This window comes from Martes martes (assembly GCF_963455335.1).
Source record: "Martes martes genome assembly, chromosome: X".
Lineage (NCBI taxonomy): Eukaryota > Metazoa > Chordata > Mammalia > Carnivora > Mustelidae > Martes > Martes martes.
Window position 1 is genome coordinate 66,744 of NC_137897.1, and position 21,334 is coordinate 88,077.

The window sequence follows — 21,334 nt, forward strand, 5'->3', positions numbered from 1 at the left end:
CCCACCACTCTGAGACCCCCTCTCCCCGACCCCATGCTGCAGACGTGATCCCTGCGCCCACTGGTTCCTTTGCCGTCTGCTGCGGTGTCCTCTGGTAACAGCAGGAGTCCCAGTGCCACATCTCAGGCGTCGAGGCCCATCACATTCCTTGGTGGGACCAGCAGCCTCAACCATGCTCCCTGGGGTCACTGAAGGGGCATCTTCCTTTATCGTGAGGATGCCTCCTCTACTCTGACCCAAATGTCTGGGGCCCAGCTGTGTGGTCTCTGTTTTTCTTGCCTCTACGTATGAGCCTTGGCTGTACTTGGGCTCATAGGAGCACCACGTCTAGAATGTGGGATACAGGACAGCAGAACCCACATGTGAAGTTCCAGAGTAGTTGTGACAAATTACTTCAAATCTGGTGGCTTAAAACCAGAATCCATGCTCTCCCAGCTCTGGAGGTGAGATCCAGGCGGGACAGGGATGCTGAGATCCAGGCAGGGCAGGGATGCTGAGATCCGGATGGGGTGGGACAGGGCTGCTGAGATCCCGGCGGGGCAGGGCTGTGCTCCCTCCTGAGGCTCCAGGAGAGGGTCCTTCCCGCCTCTTCCAGCTTCTGGGGCTCCAGACGTCCCTGGGCTGGTGGCCACATCCCTCCCATCTCTGCCTCCATTCTCACGTGGATTCTCCTCTGTGTGTGTCTCCTGTTCTTCTCTTACAAGGACACCTGTCATTGAGTTTAGGGCCACCCTTTTTTACCATAAGTTCCATCCCATTTTGAGATTCTGGGTGGGTGTGATGAGGAGTCAAAGTTACCACAGAACAGCCGATGAGCAGACTGTCCCCTCGACTGGATGGTTTTAGACCTGGGTCCCGGGATATCGGAACAGTGGCAGGGAAGCCCCAGGGATGAGTGCACCGAGCCCCACGTGGAGGTGAACGGGCCAACAGTGGTTTGCTTTGTGGGCAGTTGGAGCAAAGGGCGGGCCCTGGTTGCTGTCATCTGCGTGTCACGGAGTCTGTGAGCCGTGCTGGGGCTCTGTGGTGCCTGGGAGCCCGGCCACGGTCCCCACGGGCTCTGAGCCCATGCTGGGCTTACCGAGGCCTCTCCGAGTGGCACGTCTCTCCAGAATGTTCTGTCCCCGGGGAGGCCAGCGTGGGCTGAGCTGGCGCCGTCTCCCCGCAGCCCTGACGAGCCAGCAGGAAAGAGTGCTCGTGGAGATCCTCGTGGCCGCCGTGAGACAAGCCGCAGAGGGGCGCCCCCCGGCCGGCCGGCGCCTGGGCAAGAAAGTCAGTGCCCCCCCGCCCCCCGCCTTGATGCTCTTCGTCCCCTGTGCTGAGCGCTCTGCTGCCGCTGGCATGCCGGGGCTCTGTGGGCGCCCGCTCCCGCCTCCGCCCGCAGTGCCCCCTGCCCGCGTGGCCCTGAGAGCCGCTTGCTGCCGCTTCTGCCTTGTGCTTGTCACCCTGGCTGCTCACTTGCCCCTGGCCCTGTGGGCGGGACTCCTGGCCACCCAGGTAGGTGTCGCTGGCCACGCCTTGCAGCTGCTGCCCACCCCTCCTGCTGGCTACCCAGCCCTGTGCCCGCTGGGTCCTGTGTCTGCCGTCTGCCTCCCCGGGAGGGCACGCCACAGCCTTCCTTATGCCGTGTTCACTCTGGATGTAGCTGTTTGTCGGCCAGCCTTTGAATTGCCTCCGTGTGAGCCTCTGCTGCTGCTGGGACAAAAGATCACACCCCAGGGGACTTAAAAACCGCAGGAGTTATGCATGGTGCCCCAGCTCTGGAGACCAGAGTCTGAGATCCAGGCGGGGCAGGGATGCTGAGTTCCAGGCAAGGCAGGGTTGCTGAGATCCAGGTGGAACAGGGATGCCGAGATCCCAGCGGGGCAGGACCTCTGAGATCCAGGCGGGGCAAGGATGCTGAGATCCAGGCGGGACAGGGTTGCTGACTTCCAGGCAGGGCAGGGATGCTGAGTTCCAGGCGAGGCAGGGATGCTGAGATCCAGGCGGAACAGGGATGCCGAGATCCCAGCGGGGCAGGACCTCTGAGATCCAGGCAGGGCAAGGATGCTGAGATCCCAGCGGGGCAGGGATGTTGAGATCCCAGTGGGGCAGGACCTCTGAGATCCAGGCGGGGCAAGGATGCTGAGATCCAGGTGGGACAGGGTTGCTGACTTCCAGGCAGGGCAGGGATGCTGAATTCCAGGCGGGGCAGGGATGCTGAGATCCAGGCGGAACAGGGATGCCGAGATCCCAGCGGGGCAGGACCTCTGAGATCCAGGCGGGGCAAGGATGCTGAGATCCAGGTGGGACAGGGTTGCTGACTTCCAGGCAGGGCAGGGATGCTGAGATCCAGGCGGGGCAGGGATGCTGAGATCCAGGTGGGACAGGGTTGCTGACTTCCAGGCAGGGCAGGGATGCTGAATTCCAGGCGGGGCAGGGATGCCGAGATCCCAGTAGGGCAGGACCTCTGAGATCCAGGTGAGAAGGGCTGTGTTCCCTCCTGAGACTCCAGGGGAGGGTTCTTCCTGCCTTTTCCAGGTACTGAAGCTCCAGGTGTCCCTGGGCTTTGGTTGAGTCCCTCCCAGTTCTGCCTCTGTCTTCCCATGGCTGTCATATTCTCCTCTGTGCACATGTCCAGCTCTGTGTGTTAATCTCCGTTTTATGACACCGGTACTACTAGATAAGGGTTCCACCATAAGGTGTGAACTTGGGGGAGACACCTGAGTTCTTGATGGCGTCCCTGCATGGGAATCACTTCCTTGGAAACAAAAACCCGAGTAGTAGTGCAGAGCTTTATCCTTGATTTGGGGGGAGCTCTGCCTGGGTATGACCTAGCCATGTGGGAGCAGGTCCCAGGGCCGCCGTGGGACTCACGTGGGTCCATCGTGGGCTCAGGCCACGCATGCTCTGCCTGCAGGCCGCCAGGGAGGTGGACGGGACCCGCCGCTGGCGTGAGCATGCCAACATGAGCCGACACTTTGCCAAGGTGCTGCCCCGGCTGCTCTCCAAGGTGCCAAGTGGGGAAGGGCCCGAGGCTGAGAGCCCAGGGAGGCTGGGGGGGCTCCAGGGCAGGCCAGGAGGCTGCAGAAGCGAGGGGAGGCTGGGGGGGCTCCGCATCACGCCTGCTCTCTGGGCAGTTTGCAGCGGACAAAGAGAAGGTGACCCCCCTCCTGCAGATCCCACAGTATTGCAACCTGGACGTGTATGACATGGATGGCCTGGGCTCGGTACGTCGCAGGACTCTGCTCCTCCTCCCTGAACTCTGCGTGTGGGGGCCACACCCCTCCTTCTCAGGGTCCCTGCCCCACCCCTTGTCTGGGTCCCGGCATGGGGGCCGCGTACCATCTCCCTGGAGTTTCAGGTGTCGGGCCGCTGTCCTCTTCTGTCCGCACTGCAGGGTGGGCCATCGCCCGTTCTTGTGACAGGGTCCGGACCCCCCGTGCTTGCAGGGCCTCTGACCTTTGCCTCATGGCACCGTGCCCCCCTCCCTGCACTACAGCTGCTGCTTTAGCCCTGACCTTCTCCCAAACCCCGAGACCTTTCACTCTACCCCTGACCTTTCCCCGAACCGTACGCTCCCCTGCCCCCCCCCACCTAACCCCTGATCACCGTTTCCCTGACCCTTTATCTTCTCTCAACCCTGTGACCCCTGACGGTTCCCCATACGACCTCCGACCTTTCTTCTTCACGCTCGTGACATTTTCTCTCAATCCCCGACCCCCCCGACCTCCTCCCGATCTCCTGACCTTTCCTTCTCCGTCACAACCCCCTGACCTTTTCTCACCACCCCGCACCGCGCCCCCCTGACCGGTCTTTCGTCCCCCCACCCCCCACGCAGTACCTGGACGCGGCGCTGCTGGAGCTGGACTGCCTGGTGCAGCGGCACTCGGACGTGGCGGTGCTGGAGGCCTGTGCCCGCGCCTACGGCACGTACTGTGACGAGGGGGGCTCTGCGCACTGCCAGGCCGCCCCCGCCTGCAGCCGGCTGGTGGACATGCTGGTGGACGCGCTCACCCCACTGCTGGATGTGTTCATCCAACATGAGGTGCAGGCCGAGGGGTGTGTGACAGGGGTGGACGCGGGGGCGGGGTTCTCTGTTGGAGCCCCGGCTGGTCTCGCCGCACCTGTGACGGGAGGGGGAGCATGGGCGGGCAGGTGACAAAGGGTTCCCCTGTTCTCCGCGGGAGCCCCATAAGCCCCCGGAGGACCAGCCTGCCGGAGGCGCTGCCCTGTCTGCGCCGGGCGGGCAGATGGTTTCTGGAAAGAGCCGCGTCATAAGCTCGTCTGGCCGGGCGGGTCCTCCTGTTCTGGGGGTGGTCCGAGAGCACCGGACACAGCGCGTCCCTGGGCCACGTTCCAGTACAACTTTATTGACACAGACGGGCTGAGGGCCGTGTGGCCTGTGGGCCTGGCGTCCGGCCCTGATTCACGCGCTTTGCTTGTGAGGCCCCGCTTGTTTCCACAAGCAGGACTCCAGGTTGCTCTTGAACCGGGGCCTGCCGCGATGGTGGGGTGCTGGAGGTCAGCAACGCGCTTCTGTCTGTTCTCTCAGCTGTAAAGGGAGAAGCGTATTGCCTGTGGCAGGTCCTTGGCAGGGATGTGAGGCACGTGCGTGGCGGTGGGAGGTCTCAGATCCCGACTGTCATTGCTCCGCAGCCTGCGCGTCGGTGAGGGTGTCCTCTGGTCCCCTTCGTTTCCTGCAGAGCTGGACAGAGAATGGCCTGGGGCGCGGTGTCCGTTTGGAGATTTTAAAGAGCTGCCTTTCGCAAAGTTGGGGACAGAGCAGGCAGGAACACGGGCCAGGCTCGAAGCCGGTCCGGTGTCCTGGGGAAGGCCCCCTGGACCGTGCGTGTCCCGCCAGCACCCCCTCTGCTCTCTCCCCACTGTGTAGAAGCAGGGCCTGTTCCTCGGACACGGTGAGATGGGGCGGATCTGCTCCACGCTGCGGAGACTGGCTGCCTTCTACAGGTGAGTGGGGCAACGCGCCGGCTCCCTCGGGGAAGCACACACGACCCCCAAGCCGTGTGCCTGCTGCTGTGCTCTGACAAACGTCTCCGTGTCCCAGGCGAGGTGGGGAGGACTCAGACCTTTGTGCAGGTGTCCCGTGGGTGTGCCTGGTGGCTCTGGGCCACCTGGGAGCCCATCCTGCCCATCCGGGGCCCTGAGCTGCCCCAGGAGTGGGCACTGCCTCACCAGGCAGGTGCTGGACATCATACTGGAGGGAGCCCAGCTGGGCCATCTGGGGTTCGTGGCCCCTCAGTCTGCCGGGACGTGATCCCTCAGCTCCACGACCTGCTGACCAGTGTTCGCGGCTCACCTGGGGGACGTTGGAGCTCCTGGTGGGGATGAGCCCTAAATCCTTGTGTGCGTTTCTGGCCAGTGCACACGACCTGAGCAGCTGGAATCTGTATGAGAAGATGGACAGCCTGCTGACTTTCCGCAGGCACCAGGGCAGCCTGCCCACTGAGGTGAGGGCGGAGCGTGTCAGGGGCGGGTCCTTGTCGGGGGAGGGGGGTGGGTTCTGGGGAGAGAAGGGTCCTGAGGGGAGGGAAGCATGGAGGGGGGGCGGGTCTGGAGGAGAGGGGTCCTGAGGGGAGGGAAGCTTGTGGGGGGATGGGTTCGGAGGAGAGAAGGGTCCTGAGGGGACGGAAGGATGGGGAGATGGGTTCTGAGGAGAGAGAAGGGTCCTGAGAGGAGGGAAGAATGGGGGGGAGGGTCCTGAGGGGAGGGAAGCATGGGAGGATAAGTTCTGATGGGAGAAAAGTGTCTAAGGGGAGGGAAGCATGGGGGTTCCTGAGGAAAAGGAAGGGTTCTGCGGGAAGGGAAGCATGGTGTGGGACAGACCTGAGGGGAGAGAAGGTCCTGTGGGAAAGGAAGCATGGGGGAGGGGGTGGTTCTGAGGAGACCGAAGGGTCCTGAGGGGAGGGAAGCATGGGCGGGGGAGGGTTCTCAGTGGAGAGAAGGGTCTTGAGGGGAGAGAAGGGTCCTGGGGGAGGGAAGCATGGAGGGACCTGAGGAGAAGAGTCCTAAGAGGAGGGAAGCATGGGGAGGCGCATCTTGAGGGGAGGGAAGCATTGGCGGGGGAGGGTCCTGAGGGGAGGGAAGCATAGGGGGAGGGTCCTGAGGGGAGAGAAGCGTGGGGTGGTTCACTGAGGGGAGATACGTCCTGAGGGGAGGGAAGCATGGTGTGGGACAGACCTGAGAGGAGAGAAGGTCCTGAGGGAAAGGAAGCATGGGGGAGGGGATGGTTCTGAGGAGACCGAAGGGTCCTGAGGGGAGGGAAGCATGGGCGGGGGAGGGTTCTCAGTGGAGAGAAGGGTCTTGAGGGGAGAGAAGGGTCCTGGGGGAGGGAAGCATGGAGGGACCTGAGGAGAAGAGTCCTAAGAGGAGGGAAGCATGGGGAGGCGCATCTTGAGGAGAGGGAAGCATGGCGGGGGGAGGGTCCTGAGCCGAGAGAAGAGTCCTGAGGGGAGGGAAGCATGAGCCGAGAGAAGTGTCCTGAGGGGAGGGATGCATAGGGGGAGGGTCCTGAGGGGAGAGAAGCGTGGGGTGGTTCACTGAGGGGAGATACGTCCTGAGGGGAGGGAAGCATGGGGGGGGTCCTGAAGAGAGAGGAGAGTCATGAGGGGTGGGAGGCATGGGTGGGTCCTGAGGAAAAGGAAGGGTTCTAAGGGGAAGGAAGCGTGGTGGGGGACAGGCCTGAGGGGATGGAGGTCCTGAGGAAAGGGAAGCATGGGGGGGAGGATGGTCCTGAGGAGAGGGAAGGGTCCTGAGTGGAGGGAAGCATGGCGAGGGGAGGGTCCTGAGAGGAGAGGAGATGGAAGCATGGGGGCATGAGTTCTGATGGGAGAGAAGGGTCCTGAGGGGAGGGAAGAATGGGGGCGGAGGGTCCTGAAGGGAGGACAGCATGGGCGGAGGGTCCTGAGGGAAGAGACGTGTCATGAGGGGAGCGAAGCATGGGGAGATGGCTTCTGATGAGAGAGAAGGGTCCTGAGGGGAGGGAAGTATGGGGACTGGAGGGCCCTGAGGAGAGGGAGGGGTCCTGAGGGGAGGGAGGCATGGGGGGGAGCGTGGAGGGTCCTTAGTGGAGAGAAGGATCCTGAGGAGAGGAATGGTCCTGAGGGGAGAGAAGGGTTCCAGGGGGGTGTGGCAGATTCTTGGTGAAGAAGGATCTTGGAGAGAGAAGGGTCTTGAGGGGGGCCCGTAGGGTCCTGAGGGGGGGGACAGATCCTGGCGGAGGAGGGTCGCAGGAGTTGGGGGTCGGTAGGGTCCTGAGTGGGGGGCAGATTCTGGGGGGTAAGGGACCCGGGGAGTGTCCTGATGGAGGGGAGAGGATCGTGAAGGGAAAGAAGGGTCCCGGTCAGGGGAGAGGCCCTGAGTGGGGGAGGGGCAGGTACTGGGTGAGGTCTCAGGGTTCTCTGCTAAGGAGTGTCCCCAGGGTGGGTGTCCCGTCCACATCCCCAACTCCATGACAGGCCCTGTGTCCCATAGGTTGTCCACTGCGCCCTCCAGTGCACCTACTACGCGCTCCTGTGGCAGATCGTCGCCGCCACGGACCGGCTGCCGCCCCAGGTGGGTGAGGGGTGCGGAGGAGGTCAGGCGTGTGGTCCGCAGTCGTCTGTGAGGAGGGAAAGATGGAGTGGGATAGGGCCAGCATTGCCGCTGCGACAGGCGTCCGCCCCACCAGTGGCTGGCGTCTGTCATCCCTGGGGCCCCCTGGGCTCCTGGACTCCAACGTGAGAGCTGACCCGGGGCTGTGGCCGACACCACCGTCCAGCCTGCCCGCGTGCCGTGGGGAGCGAGGCTCAGACGATCTCTGAGTGCCTGCTCTCGTGAGAGAGTGAGACCCTTCTCCTTCCTCGGCGGCTCGCCGGTCCCTTAGTTTGAAGCCAGCCACACTTTGGGGTTATATTTATGGTTTCTTGGACATCTGCAGGCCTGACTTCCTCGGGAGGAAGTTTAGACCCGTGTGGGGAGACTATGGTGTGGGGGATGATGGAGATACGGGGAGGGGGACATAGGGGGATGATGGAGATACGGGGTAGAGATGGGGGAGGGGAAGGGGGACATGGGGCTAAAGACGAGGGAGGGAGGGGATGACGACGGATGACGGATGACGGGAGGGAGGGGATGACGAGGGGGATGGGGAGGAGGGGAGGGGGATGGAGAGGAGGAAAGGCGGACGCGAGGGCGAGGACGGCGGTTGATCTGCGCGGGGATGTACCTGACGCCGCTCACCTGAGGGGGGCAGGTGCGTGGCGAGCTGGCGCTGGGGCTCCGCTGACGGGGGCACCTGCTCGCCGGCTGTCCGCCGGCAGGAGGCGCTCCTGGACTTGAGGAAGAGGCTGATGAGGTTCTGCCTGGTGTGCCGAGTGTACCTGAACCACCAGAGCAAGGTGCTGAGCGAGAAGGTGCGTGCGTCCCTCCGCGAGCTCGCCGGGTGCTCCCAGGGCTGGCGGGGCGGGAGGAGGGGCGTTAGCAGTGCCCGTGCACGTGGGCTTGAGCACATCAGGGCAGTTAGGGTTTTATGTGACGCTGTTTCCTGCTCTCAGTGTGTGTCTCGTGCGATGACATTTGTTCTTGAACGATGTAGAGGGGAAGGCCTGAGGGGGGCCATTGTAGCGTTGTGGGAACATCTTTCGTCTGTGACGTTGTCGGCACGCCCCGGTTCGCGGGAGCCCAGAGCCCGCACGCACGGCCCCGGTACACAGGAGCCCGCGGGCACGGCCCGTTGGTACCATCGCACCCGTCTGGTGGTCGCTCCCGTGATCCGGTCCCTGTGCCGTGGTGGTGGACACGCTGGGCGTTAACTCCTGACCGCCGTGTCTGGAGGTCGCCGTGCATGGAACCTTCAGGGCCATCTCCTGTCTGCGGGGAAACTGTCCTGAGGGCTTCTTGACGCTGGACGCAGGCGCCTGCTTCCTGCCACCTTCCGCGCTGGGGCTCCTGCTTTCTTCCCATGCACGTGTGAATTTTCAGAATTCCGGAACTTCCTCTCCCGTTACCTTAGATAAAAGCTCGCTCTCGTCGGCCGCGTGGCCGACTGAGGAGGTGGAGTGTGCGTCTCCGTTTCCGGCCGCAGAGCTCTGCCTTGTGACCCTACCCCCCGCCGGTCACAAGCACGTGTCCGCGGTTTCCTGCCCGTGTGGCTCCGGTCCCGGCCGCGGCCCGTGCCACCGTGCGGCCCGGGTGTCGGGGACGTTTCCCTTCAGCGTGTGTGTCGTGTGCCGCTGTGAGGCGTTGTTCGTGGTGGTCTCTTGCCCGCGTGTTGTCCGTGTGCGTGGCGTCTGTCTCTGGTGTTCCGCTTGCGGCCTGGGGTTCAGCGGCGCGTGTCTTTGAGGAGCTCCTCCGCGCCCTGCGGCTCTCGTCCAGCCCTGGGTTGGCCTGGGCGGCTGCGGGGGCGCTACTCGGGGTCAGTCCCGGGGGGGGGTGCCCGTCCCTGTCGGTGCCCCCTGACCCCGCAGCCCCTCGCCCCCCTCAGGCCTTCATCCTGCTGTGTGACCTGCTCCTCATCCTCAGCCACCAGGGCCCCGAGGAGGACACGGGCCTGGGGCTGCTGTTCTTCGTCCCCGACCACGTCCTCCAGTGCAAGCTCCTCACCTTTGTCAAGGAGCACGTGTTCCTGGAGGAGGCCGGAGCGGCAGGTCAGCCTCCCGGGAACTTGGGGCAGGGACGGAGGAGAGACCTGGAGTGGGCACAGCCGGGGCAGCCTGGGGCAGGAGGTGGTCTGGGCGGTAAGGGTAGGGCACAACCTTGGGCTGGGGGGTGGGGGGCTGCGGTAGAACGGTAGGGGGGACCGGGGGTTTGGGGACAGTTGGAGCAGCCCGGGGGCAGGAGGGCCTGTGCAGACTTCGGGCGGGAGGTGGACGACCCTCGTCGGGCGCTCAAGCATGCTGGGGTCTGGAGCTGTATTTCCCATGCACGTGTCTACTTGGCTCACGCTGCCACAGAAGAGTCGGGGGAGCCCTGGCCAGGCGGTCAAGACCTGGAAACACAGGGACCCCATGACACCAAGTGCTTCCTCTGTGGCCCTGGGTCTGCCCTCTGGGGGTACGCGTGTCCAGTGGTGGTTCTGACCCACTGCTGTCCCGGCACCGGTACACGGAGACAACGCTGGCACCCCTAAGCCCCCCGGGATCGTGTCCCCGCCCGCCCGACGGCTCCGCCGTGGCAAGGTGGCCGCAGGAGGACATGGCAGAGACCGGCTGTCTCGGCAGGGCCCAGCAGAGTTTACAAGGAGGAGGACGCGGACGAGCTGCACGAGCTGTTCCACCGGAGAAACATGCTGGCCGTGTTCTGTAAGCTCATCGTCTGCAACGTGCTGGAGATGAGCGCGGCCGCCGACATCTACCAGTTCTACCTGAAGGTCTCTGCCCGGCTCTCCCGTCCCCGCGGCCCGAGCTCACCCTCCCCCGCCCACTGCTCTCCTGTGTAAGACACAGAATTGGGGTAGAAAGATTCCAAAAGATTCCAAAACAGAGGAGATGAGTGGAAAGTCCCCAGACTCGCGGACTCCCTGTCGTTACCCTGTCCTCCCGTTTCCTTCGACAGCTCCTGTGGGTGAGCCCGCCTGTGTGCGTGTGTGGGCGGCAGTCCTGTGAGCGTCTCACAAGCCTTTTTATATCACTCACGCGTCTTCCCAAACCTAACTCCCGGAGAGTATCTTCATTTAGGACCTCACTTCTTGTCTTTTAAAACTTGGCGGTCTTGTTCGGTGAACCGTGGCTGCTCTAATTTCATTCTTTCGTTACTACTGAGGTTGAATGTGAGCCACGTGAGGGCTGCGACTTGATCCTTGCTGTGCCCCAAGTGATTGTCATCAGTGCCTCAGGTTAAAGGAGGCCCAGAAGTTTCGATGAATGAGTGGATGGGTAAATGGATGACTGCATGGATGGGTGGATGGGTGGGTGGATAAACGGATGTGTGGATGGACGGATGGGTGGATGCATAGATGGGTGGATGGATGGGTAGGTGGATCGATGGTTGGATAGATGAATGGATAAATGGGTGGTGGGTGGATGACGGGCAGATGAGTGGACGGGTACATGGCTGGGTGTGCAGATAAACAGATAACTAGATGGGTGGATAGGTGGTTGGATAGCTGGATGGAGGATAAATGGGTAGATGGATCGATGGATGGATGGATACATGGGTGGGCGGATGGATGGATGGATGGATGGATTCAGTCACTGTCACATTCTCAGAAATTGTCATTTCAAGATCTTCTTTTGATGTCTTGTAATTTGATGGAGACATTGGCTCTTTGTTATTTGTGGGAAAAATGTTCCTTTGATGACTTCTTCATTCTGAGTTTTATTTATGTGGCGGTGATTCTCTTTTCCCTGTTTTAAGCTCACATCGTCCTGAGCTCTGTGGCGTGGAGTGTAAGGACAGTCTGGCCTGGGTTTTCCCTCGCCTCCTGCGTGTTGGGCGGCGTTCTCCTCTCCCGAGACTTACCTCTTAACGAGCTGAGCCTCCCTGTGTCCTGGGGGCCGTGTCGGCGGCTGAGTGTTGTCGCATGTTTGGGTTTGGGCTGCTTCCACACTGGCCGGGGCAGGTCGGTGTGGCTCTGAGGGGCTCGGGTCCCTGGCTCCCGGCCCGTGGCTCCCTAGGGCGCCCTGTCCTCCCTGTGGAAGGAGCGCCGCTGAGGGACAGGGCCAGCCGGTACTAGGGGCACAGAGAGCCCTGGTCTGGGAAGCCTGATGGCCCCAGCTTCCCCGGGTCCGTGGGATGTGCCCTCCCCGCCAGCCCAGGACCCGGCCCCCGGCCCTGGCTGGTGCTGAGCGCTCGGCGGGATCCACGTGTGCGAACTTTGCAGGACACAGACAGTGGGTCTGAGCCGCGTGGCTGTCCGTAGTCTGCAACTTGGGAAGGCGGCATAGGAAGGAGTTGGTGCGTCTGTCGTCTCCGTGGTGATGGTCCTTTCCTCCCACTCGCAGCATTACCATCACTTTGGGGACATCATCAAGGAGACCATGACCCGGACGAGGCAGAACGACAGGCTTCGCAACGCGCTGTCCCTGCTCTTGTGTCTGCAGCAGGTGAGTGGCCTGTCCCGGAAGGGCCCACGGCGTCCTGGGACCGGTCCCTGCGGCTCCCGGCCGCAGTGTTGCCCGGCCCTGGGGGGCTTGCCTGCTTGGGGACACGCCGGGCAGGGGTCCCGCTGGGCCTCACTGCCTGCTGCTCGGGGGCCCTGCACCCCCGCTCGTGGTGGTGGACCGGTCAGACCCTGATGCCTGCGGGTGCTGGAGGCTGCGGCCCCAGGGCTGCGTCCTCGTGGGCTCAGGTTCTGGGGAGACCTTTGGAGGGTCACCGATGGCCCCCCCTGCCGGGTCCTTACGTGACCACGGGTGAAACACGAGGACCTCTCTCTGGACACGTGAGAGGACGAGACCCCGCCGTGGGGGCCCCGCCGTGCTGACCTTCTCGGCTCCCAAGCACCTTCCAAGGCCCCGCCTCCGAGCAACCGCAGGAGGCCCGGCTGACACTTGTGGACTTTGGGGGCAGAGTCCACGGACGTTCAGTCCCGCACAGCTGGCTTCTGTGGTCTGCCCACCTCCCGGTGACGGCGCTGTTGGGATGGGATCCCCTGCTGCTCAAGGACGGGACGTGGTCGGGGTGTGTTGTGGGGACCCATGGCAGCTCGTGGTGTGTGCCCGGGGCTGCTTAGGTGGACAGGGTGTCCCTCCGTCCTCTTGTGCACGGAGTGGCCGGGCTCCAGCGTCGGGCTGCACTGTCCCCTGGAGGCCTCCAGGTATCTTCTTGCACAGCGAGCCAGGTCTGCTGATGGTGACTCGGGTTGTCGACTCCTAGGGTGGTGTCCCCCCTCCCCATCAACTGACCCTCAGGGTGGGCGTCCCCCTCCCCCACCCGCTGACCCTCAGGGCGGTTGTCCACCCCCCACCATCCACCGATCCTGAGGGTGGGCATCTATCTTCTCCATGTCAGTCTGTCGTGACACCATGTGAGTGCGTGTCCCGTGTCTGATTCTGGTCCTTCCATCCCCGTGGCCCTGGTTCACCCAGATCTGTGGAACCACGACTGGACACGTGGCTTGTTCCGTGCTCTGTTCTGCTGCCAGACGAGGGTGTCTGCCTGTAGTTGGGGGGCTCCGTCCACGTGTGGGGAGTTCTCGCCGAGGCCGTGTGGGGTTACGTGGCAGCAGCGACTCGGGACTCAATGGCTTCTGTCCCTTCTCTGCCCGATCTTGCCTTTGTGCACTGAGTCTGGGGCTGCCCACCCGACATGAGCTGTTTGCAAGGCCTGCCTTTGGTCCTCAGTGCTGGGGTCATGGCTCCCTACACGGCTGACTGTTGCCGGTGTCCGCGGAGCCGTGGGCGCCGTGGACTCGTTTCTCTGGGGAGCTGAGCCTCCGTGGGTGTATCGGGAAGGGCCGGGATCTGGCATCCGCACTGCCAGTGTGGGTTCCTGGTTCTCGTGCCCGTTCTGCCTGTGGGTGCAGTGGGCGGGCCTCTCCGCGGACACTTGCTAGACCATCTCCGTCCCGCGGTTTTCCCGGAACACGGCTTCTCGGTCCCGATTCCGCAGGCCATGCAGACTCTTGGCCCAACACTGAGGTCTGCCTTTAGGTTGGACCGTTTCCTGCCATTTTTTGTTCCTTTGGAAACGGCCTCCTTCCTCCTTGCCCAAGAACGGGTCTGCGTGTACGACGCTGAGGTGACCCCCCTTCCCCAGAGCAAGCATGACACGTCAGGGGCACGTTCCCGTCATATTAGGCCCCTTTGTGTCCTGTTTGGTGTGTGTTTTCCCTGTAAATCAGGAGCGCCGTCCCCCTCGTGGGTTTTCTGTTGCGTCTGACACACGGGAGCTGTGGCTGACCAGATGGGTCGTGGGCAGTATGGGTGTGCGCGGGATGTTTGCAGGCTCCTGGGCGCGTCTCGGTCTGTGCCACCTTCTCCCCGCTCGCCGGCATCCCGGCCTCAAGGTGGCTGTCCCAAGGACCCCTGCCCTGTCCCCCGTGGATGTCATCGGTCGAGGGCCCTGTGCTCCGGGAACTCGTCCCTTCTCTGTGCTGTTTTACCTCTAGGGGGTGGTGGGAGGTGGAGGGAGGCATCTCGGGATGTGCTGAACCTCGGTCCGTGGGACATACCCCTGGTGGCCCTGACCCCATGGCCCCTGTGCTCCTACAGCTGTTCCAGAAGCACGTGGACACGTATGGCACGGGCTATGACCCCATTGAGTTCATCTGCGGCCCCTTCTACTCCATCCGGCTATTGGCGCGCCGCTTTGCACTCACCCTCGGCTTTGACCGTGCCCGTGACGCGGCCCACCTGATCCACAGGTACCTGCTGGCACGGGGTGCTAGGACCACGCCCTACGTACCCCAGCCCTGGCCTGACCTCGCCTGACACTGTGCTCGCCAGTCTGACCCCATGTCTGGTCTCACCCCACCTGATGCTGTGCTCCCTGCTGTGACCCCCATCCCCGGTCTCACCCCACCTGGCACTGTGCTCCCCCCTGTGATCCCCGTCCCCGGTCTCACCCCACCTGGCACTGTGCTCCCCCCTGTGACCCCCGTCCCTGGTCTCACCCCACCTGATGCTGTGCTCCCCGCTGTGACCCCATCCCCGGTCTGACCCCACCTGGCACTGTGCTCCCCCTGTGACCCCCGTCCCCGGTCTCACCCCACCTGACGCTGTGCTCCCCGCTGTGACCCCCGTCCCTGGTCTCACCCCACCTGGCACTGTGCTCCCCCCTGTGATCCCCGTCCCTGGTCTCACCCCACCTGGCACTGTGCTCCCCCCTGTGACCCCCGTCCCTGGTCTCACCCCACCTGATGCTGTGGTCCCCGCTGTGACCCCATCCCCGGTCTGACCCCACCTGGCACTGTGCTCCCCCCTGTGACCCCCGTCCCCGGTCTGACCCCACCTGGCACTGTGCTCCCCACTGTGACCCCCGTCCCCGGTCTCACCCCACCTGGCACTGCGCTCCCCCCTGTGACCCCCGTCTCCGGTCTCACCCCACCTGGCACTGCGCTCCCCCCTGTGACCCCCGTCCCCGGTCTCATCCCACCTGGCATTGCGCTCCCCCGTGACACCCATCCCTGGTCTCACCCCACCTGGCACTGTGCTCCCCCCTGTGACCCCCGTCCCCGGTCTCACCCCACCTGGCGCTGTGCTCCCCCGTGACCTCCGTCCCCGGTCTCACCCCACCTGACGCTGTGCTCCCCCGTGAACCCCATCCCTGGTCTCACCCCACCTGGCACTGTGCTCCACCCTGTGACCCCCGTCCCCGGTCTCACCCCACCTGGCACTGTGCTCCCCCCTGTGATCCCCGTCCCCGGTCTCACCCCACCTGACACTGTGCTCCCTGCTGTGACCCCGTCCCTAGTCTGACCCCACCTGTGCTGTGCTCGCCAGTCTGACCCCATCTCTGGTCTCACCCCACCTGACGCTGTGCTCCCCGCTGTGACCCCCATCCCCGGTCTCACCCCACCTGGCACTGTGCTCCCCCCTGTGACCCCTGTCCCCGGTCTCACCCCACCTGGCACTGTGCTCCCCCCTGTGACCTCCGTCCCCGGTCTCACCCCACCTGACGCTGTGCTCCCCCGTGACCCCCATTGCTGGTCTCACCCCACCTGGCACTGTGCTCCACCCTGTGACCCCCGTCCCCGGTCTCACCCCACCTGACACTGTGCTCCCGCTGTGACCCCCGTCCCCGGTCTCACCCCACCTGGCACTGTGCTCCCCCCTGTGATCCCCGTCCCCGGTCTCACCCCACCTGGCGCTGTGCTCCCCCCTGTGACCTCCGTCCCCGGTCTCACCCCACCTGGCACTGTGCTCCCCACTGTGACCCCCGTCCCAGGTCTCACCCCACCTGGCACTGCGCTCCCCCCTGTGACCCCCGTCCCCGGTCTCACCCCACCTGGCACTGCGCTCCCCCGTGACCCCCATCCCTGGTCTCACCCCACCTGGCACTGTGCTCCCCCCTGTAACCACCGTCCCCGGTCTCACCCCACCTGGCGCTGTGCTCCCCCCTCTGACCTCCGTCCCCGGTCTCACCCCACCTGACGCTGTGCTCCCCCGTGACCCCCATCCCTGGTCTCACCCCACCTGGCACTGTGCTCCACCCTGTGACCCCCGTCCCCGGTCTCACCCCACCTGGCACTGTGCTCCCCCCTGTGATCCCCGTCCCCAGTCTCACCCCACCTGACACTGTGCTCCCTGCTGTGACCCCGTCCCAAGTCTGACCCCACCTGTGCTGTGCTCGCCAGTCTGACCCCATCTCTGGTCTCACCCCACCTGATGCTGTGCTCCCCGCTGTGACCCCCATCCCCGGTCTCACCCCACCTGGCACTGTGCTCCCCCCTGTGACCCCCGTCTCCGGTCTCACCCCACCGGGCGCTGCGCTCCCCCCTGTGACCCCCGTCCCCGGTCTCACCCCACCTGGCACTGTGCTCCCCCCTGTGATCCCCGTCCCCGGTCTCACCCCACCTGGCACTGTGCTCCCCCCTGTGACCCCCGTCCCTGGTCTCACCCCACCTGATGCTGTGCTCCCCGCTGTGACCCCATCCCCGGTCTGACCCCACCAGGCACTGTGCTCCCCCCTGTGACCCACATCCCCGGTCTCACCCCACCTGACGCTGTGCTCCCCACTGTGACCCCCGTCTCCGGTCTCACCCCACCTGGCACTGCGCTCCCCCCTGTGACCCCCGTCCCCGGTCTTACCCCACCTGGCACTGCGCTCCTCCGTGACCCCCATCCCTGGTCTCACCCCACCTGGCACTGTGCTCCCCCCTGTGACCCCCGTCCCCGGTCTCACCCCACCTGGCGCTGTGCTCCCCCCTGTGACCTCCGTCCCCGGTCTCACCCCACCTGACGCTGTGCTCCCCCGTGACCCCCATCCCTGGTCTCACCCCACCTGGCACTGTGCTCCACCCTGTGACCCCCGTCCCCGTCTCACCCCACCTGGCACTGTGCTCCCCCCTGTGATCCCCGTCCCCGGTCTCACCCCATCTGGCACTGTGCTCCCCCCTGTGACCCCCGTCCCCAGTCTCACCCCACCTGGCACTGTGCTCCCCTCTGTGACCCCCGTCCCTGGTCTCACCCCACCTGGCACTGTGCTCCCCTCTGTGACCCCCGTCCCTGGTCTCACCCCACCTGATGCTGTGCTCCCTGCTGTGACCCCCACCCCGGTCTCACCCCACCTGGCACTGTGCTCCCCCCTGTGACCCCCGTCCCCGGTCTCACCCCACCTTGCACTGTGCTCCCCCCTGTGACCTCCGTCCCCGGTCTCACCCCACCTGACGCTGTGCTCCCCCGTGACCCCCATTGCTGGTCTCACCCCACCTGACACTGTGCTCCCCGCTGTGACCCCCGTCCCCGGTCTCACCCCACCTGGCACTGTGCTCCCCCCTGTGATCCCCGTCCCCGGTCTCACCCCACCTGGCACTGTGCTCCCCCCTGTGATCCCCGTCCCCGGTCTCACCCCACCTGGCACTGTGCTCCCCCCTGTGATTCCCGTCCCCGGTCTCACCCCACCTGGCACTGTGCTCCCCTCTGTGACCCCCGTCCCCGGTCTCACCCCACCTGGCACTGTGCTCCCCTCTGTGACCCCCGTCCCTGGTCTCACCCCACCTGGCACTGTGCTCCCCCCTGTGACCCCCGTCCCCGGTCTCACCCCACCTGGCACTGTGCTCCCCTCTGTGACCCCCGTCCCTGGTCTCACCCCACCTGATGCTGTGCTCGCCAGTCTGACCCCATCTCTGGTCTCACCCCACCTGATGCTGTGCTCCCCGCTGTGACCCCGTCCCCGGTCTGACCCCACCTGGCACTGTGCTCCCCCCTGTGACCTCCGTCCCCGGTCTCACCCCACCTGACGCTGTGCTTCCCACTGTGACCCCCATCCCCGGTCTCACCCCACCTGGCACTGTGCTCCCAACTGTGACCCCCGTCCCCGGTCTCACCCCACCTGGCACTGCGCTCCCCCGTGACCCCCATCCCTGGTCTCACCCCACCTGGCACTGTGCTCCCCCCTGTGACCACCGTCCCCGGTCTCACCCCACCTGGCGCTGTGCTCCCCCCTGTGACCTCCGTCCCCGGTCTCACCCCACCTGACGCTGTGCTCCCCCGTGACCCCCATCCCTGGTCTCACCCCACCTGGCACTGTGCTCCACCCTGTGACCCCCGTCCCCGGTCTCACCCCACCTGGCACTGTGCTCCCCCCTGTGATCCCCATCCCTGGTCTCACCCCACCTGACACTGTGCTCCCTGCTGTGACCCCGTCCCTAGTCTGACCCCACCTGTGCTGTGCTCGCCAGTCTGACCCCATCTCTGGTCTCACCCCACCTGACGCTGTGCTCCCCGCTGTGACCCCCATCCCCGGTCTCACCCCACCTGGCACTGTGCTCCCCCCTGTGACCCCCGTCTCCGGTCTCACCCCACCGGGCGCTGCGCTCCCCCCTGTGACCCCCGTCCCCGGTCTCACCCCACCTGGCACTGTGCTCCCCCCTGTGATCCCCGTCCCCGGTCTCACCCCACCTGGCACTGTGCTCCCCCCTGTGACCCCCGTCCCTGGTCTCACCCCACCTGATGCTGTGCTCCCCGCTGTGACCCCATCCCCGGTCTGACCCCACCTGGCACTGTGCTCCCCCCTGTGACCCCCATCGCCGGTCTCACCCCACCTGACGCTGTGCTCCCCCCTGTGACCCCCGTCTCCGGTCTCACCCCACCTGGCACTGCGCTCCCCCCTGTGACCCCCGTCCCCGGTCTCACCCCACCTGGCACTGCGCTCCCCCGTGACCCCCATCCCTGGTCTCACCCCACCTGGCACTGTGCTCCCCTCTGTGACCCCCGTCCCTGGTCTCACCCCACCTGATGCTGTGCTCCCTGCTGTGACCCCCACCCCGGTCTCACCCCACCTGGCACTGCGCTCCCCCGTGACACCCATCCCTGGTCTCACCCCACCTGGCACTGTGCTCCCCCCTGTGACCCCCGTCCCCGGTCTCACCCCACCTGGCGCTGTACTCCCCCCTGTGACCTCCGTCCCCGGTCTCACCCCACCTGACGCTGTGCTCCCCCGTGAACCCCATCCCTGGTCTCACCCCACCTGGCACTGTGCTCCACCCTGTGACCCCCGTCCCCGGTCTCACCCCACCTGGCACTGTGCTCCCCCCTGTGATCCCCGTCCCCGGTCTCACCCCACCTGGCACTGCGCTCCCCTCTGTGACCCCCGTCCCCGGTCTCACCCCACCTGGCACTGTGCTCCCCTCTGTGACCCCCGTCCCCGGTCTCACCCCACCTGGCACTGTGCTCCCCCCTGTGACCACCGTCCCCGGTCTCACCCCACCTGGCACTGTGCTCCCCTCTGTGACCCCCATCCCTGGTCTCACCCCACCTGGCACTGTGCTCCCCCCTGTGACCACCGTCCCCGGTCTCACCCCACCTGGCGCTGTGCTCCCCCCTGTGACCTCCGTCCCCGGTCTCACCCCACCTGACGCTGTGCTCCCCCGTGACCCCCATCCCTGGTCTCACCCCACCTGGCACTGTGCTCCCCCCTGTGATCCCCGTCCCCGGTCTGACCCCACCTGGCACTGTGCTCCCCCCTGTGACCTCCGTCCCCGGTCTCACCCCACCTGACGCTGTGCTTCCCACTGTGACCCCCATCCCCGGTCTCACCCCACCTGGCACTGTGCTCCCAACTGTGACCCCCGTCCCCGGTCTCACCCCACCTGGCACTGCGCTCCCCCGTGACCCCCATCACTGGTCTCACCCCACCTGGCACTGTGCTCCCCCCTGTGACCACCGTCCCCGGTCTCACCCCACCTGGCGCTGTGCTCCCCCCTGTGACCTCCGTCCCCGGTCTCACCCCACCTGACGCTGTGCTCCCCCGTGACCCCCATCCCTGGTCTCACCCCACCTGGCACTGTGCTCCACCCTGTGACCCCCGTCCCCGGTCTCACCCCACCTGGCACTGTGCTCCCCCCTGTGATCCCCGTCCCTGGTCTCACCCCACCTGACACTGTGCTCCCTGCTGTGACCCCGTCCCTAGTCTGACCCCACCTGTGCTGTGCTCGCCAGTCTGACCCCATCTCTGGTCTCACCCCACCTGACGCTGTGCTCCCCGCTGTGACCCCCATCCCCGGTCTCACCCCACCTGGCACTGTGCTCCCCCCTGTGACCCCCGTCTCCGGTCTCACCCCACCGGGCGCTGCGCTCCCCCCTGTGACCCCCGTCCCCGGTCTCACCCCACCTGGCACTGTGCTCCCCCCTGTGATCCCCGTCCCCGGTCTCACCCCACCTGGCACTGTGCTCCCCCCTGTGACCCCCGTCCCTGGTCTCACCCCACCTGATGCTGTGCTCCCCGCTGTGACCCCATCCCCGGTCTGACCCCACCTGGCACTGTGCTCCCCCCTGTGACCCCCATCGCCGGTCTCACCCCACCTGACGCTGTGCTCCCCCCTGTGACCCCCGTCTCCGGTCTCACCCCACCTGGCACTGCGCTCCCCCCTGTGACCCCCGTCCCCGGTCTCACCCCACCTGGCACTGTGCTCCCCCCTGTGATCCCCGTCCCCGGTCTGACCCCACCTGGCACTGTGCTCCCCCCTGTGACCTCCGTCCCCGGTCTCACCCCACCTGACGCTGTGCTTCCCACTGTGACCCCCATCCCCGGTCTCACCCCACCTGGCACTGTGCTCCCAACTGTGACCCCCGTCCCCGGTCTCACCCCACCTGGCACTGCGCTCCCCCGTGACCCCCATCACTGGTCTCACCCCACCTGGCACTGTGCTCCCCCCTGTGACCACCGTCCCCGGTCTCACCCCACCTGGCGCTGTGCTCCCCCCTGTGACCTCCGTCCCCGGTCTCACCCCACCTGACGCTGTGCTCCCCCGTGACCCCCATCCCTGGTCTCACCCCACCTGGCACTGTGCTCCACCCTGTGACCCCCGTCCCCGGTCTCACCCCACCTGGCACTGTGCTCCCCCCTGTGATCCCCGTCCCTGGTCTCACCCCACCTGACACTGTGCTCCCTGCTGTGACCCCGTCCCTAGTCTGACCCCACCTGTGCTGTGCTCGCCAGTCTGACCCCATCTCTGGTCTCACCCCACCTGACGCTGTGCTCCCCGCTGTGACCCCCATCCCCGGTCTCACCCCACCTGGCACTGTGCTCCCCCCTGTGACCCCCGTCTCCGGTCTCACCCCACCGGGCGCTGCGCTCCCCCCTGTGACCCCCGTCCCCGGTCTCACCCCACCTGGCACTGTGCTCCCCCCTGTGATCCCCGTCCCCGGTCTCACCCCACCTGGCACTGTGCTCCCCCCTGTGACCCCCGTCCCTGGTCTCACCCCACCTGATGCTGTGCTCCCCGCTGTGACCCCATCCCCGGTCTGACCCC

The 21,334-nt window shown here is 65.5% G+C and overlaps 1 protein-coding gene across 1 annotated transcript in view; it reads left to right on the plus strand.

Annotated features, from left to right (window-relative positions):
- LOC308336990 (cohesin subunit SA-2-like) overlaps positions 1 to 21,334 on the plus strand; it is a gene marked incomplete at its 5' end in the record, with an annotated part of 74,434 nt that overhangs the window by 43,044 nt on the left and 10,056 nt on the right. Inside the window, 12 exons of the mRNA XM_080794907.1 lie at positions 1,169 to 1,272; positions 2,900 to 2,992; positions 3,120 to 3,209; positions 3,821 to 4,027; positions 4,874 to 4,950; positions 5,363 to 5,450; positions 7,474 to 7,554; positions 8,301 to 8,393; positions 9,464 to 9,626; positions 10,200 to 10,348; positions 11,922 to 12,023; positions 14,133 to 14,284. Of these exons, the coding sequence (XP_080651033.1) occupies positions 1,169 to 1,272; positions 2,900 to 2,992; positions 3,120 to 3,209; positions 3,821 to 4,027; positions 4,874 to 4,950; positions 5,363 to 5,450; positions 7,474 to 7,554; positions 8,301 to 8,393; positions 9,464 to 9,626; positions 10,200 to 10,348; positions 11,922 to 12,023; positions 14,133 to 14,284 (1,399 nt within the window). The remainder of the gene's footprint in view (positions 1 to 1,168; positions 1,273 to 2,899; positions 2,993 to 3,119; positions 3,210 to 3,820; positions 4,028 to 4,873; positions 4,951 to 5,362; positions 5,451 to 7,473; positions 7,555 to 8,300; positions 8,394 to 9,463; positions 9,627 to 10,199; positions 10,349 to 11,921; positions 12,024 to 14,132; positions 14,285 to 21,334) is intronic.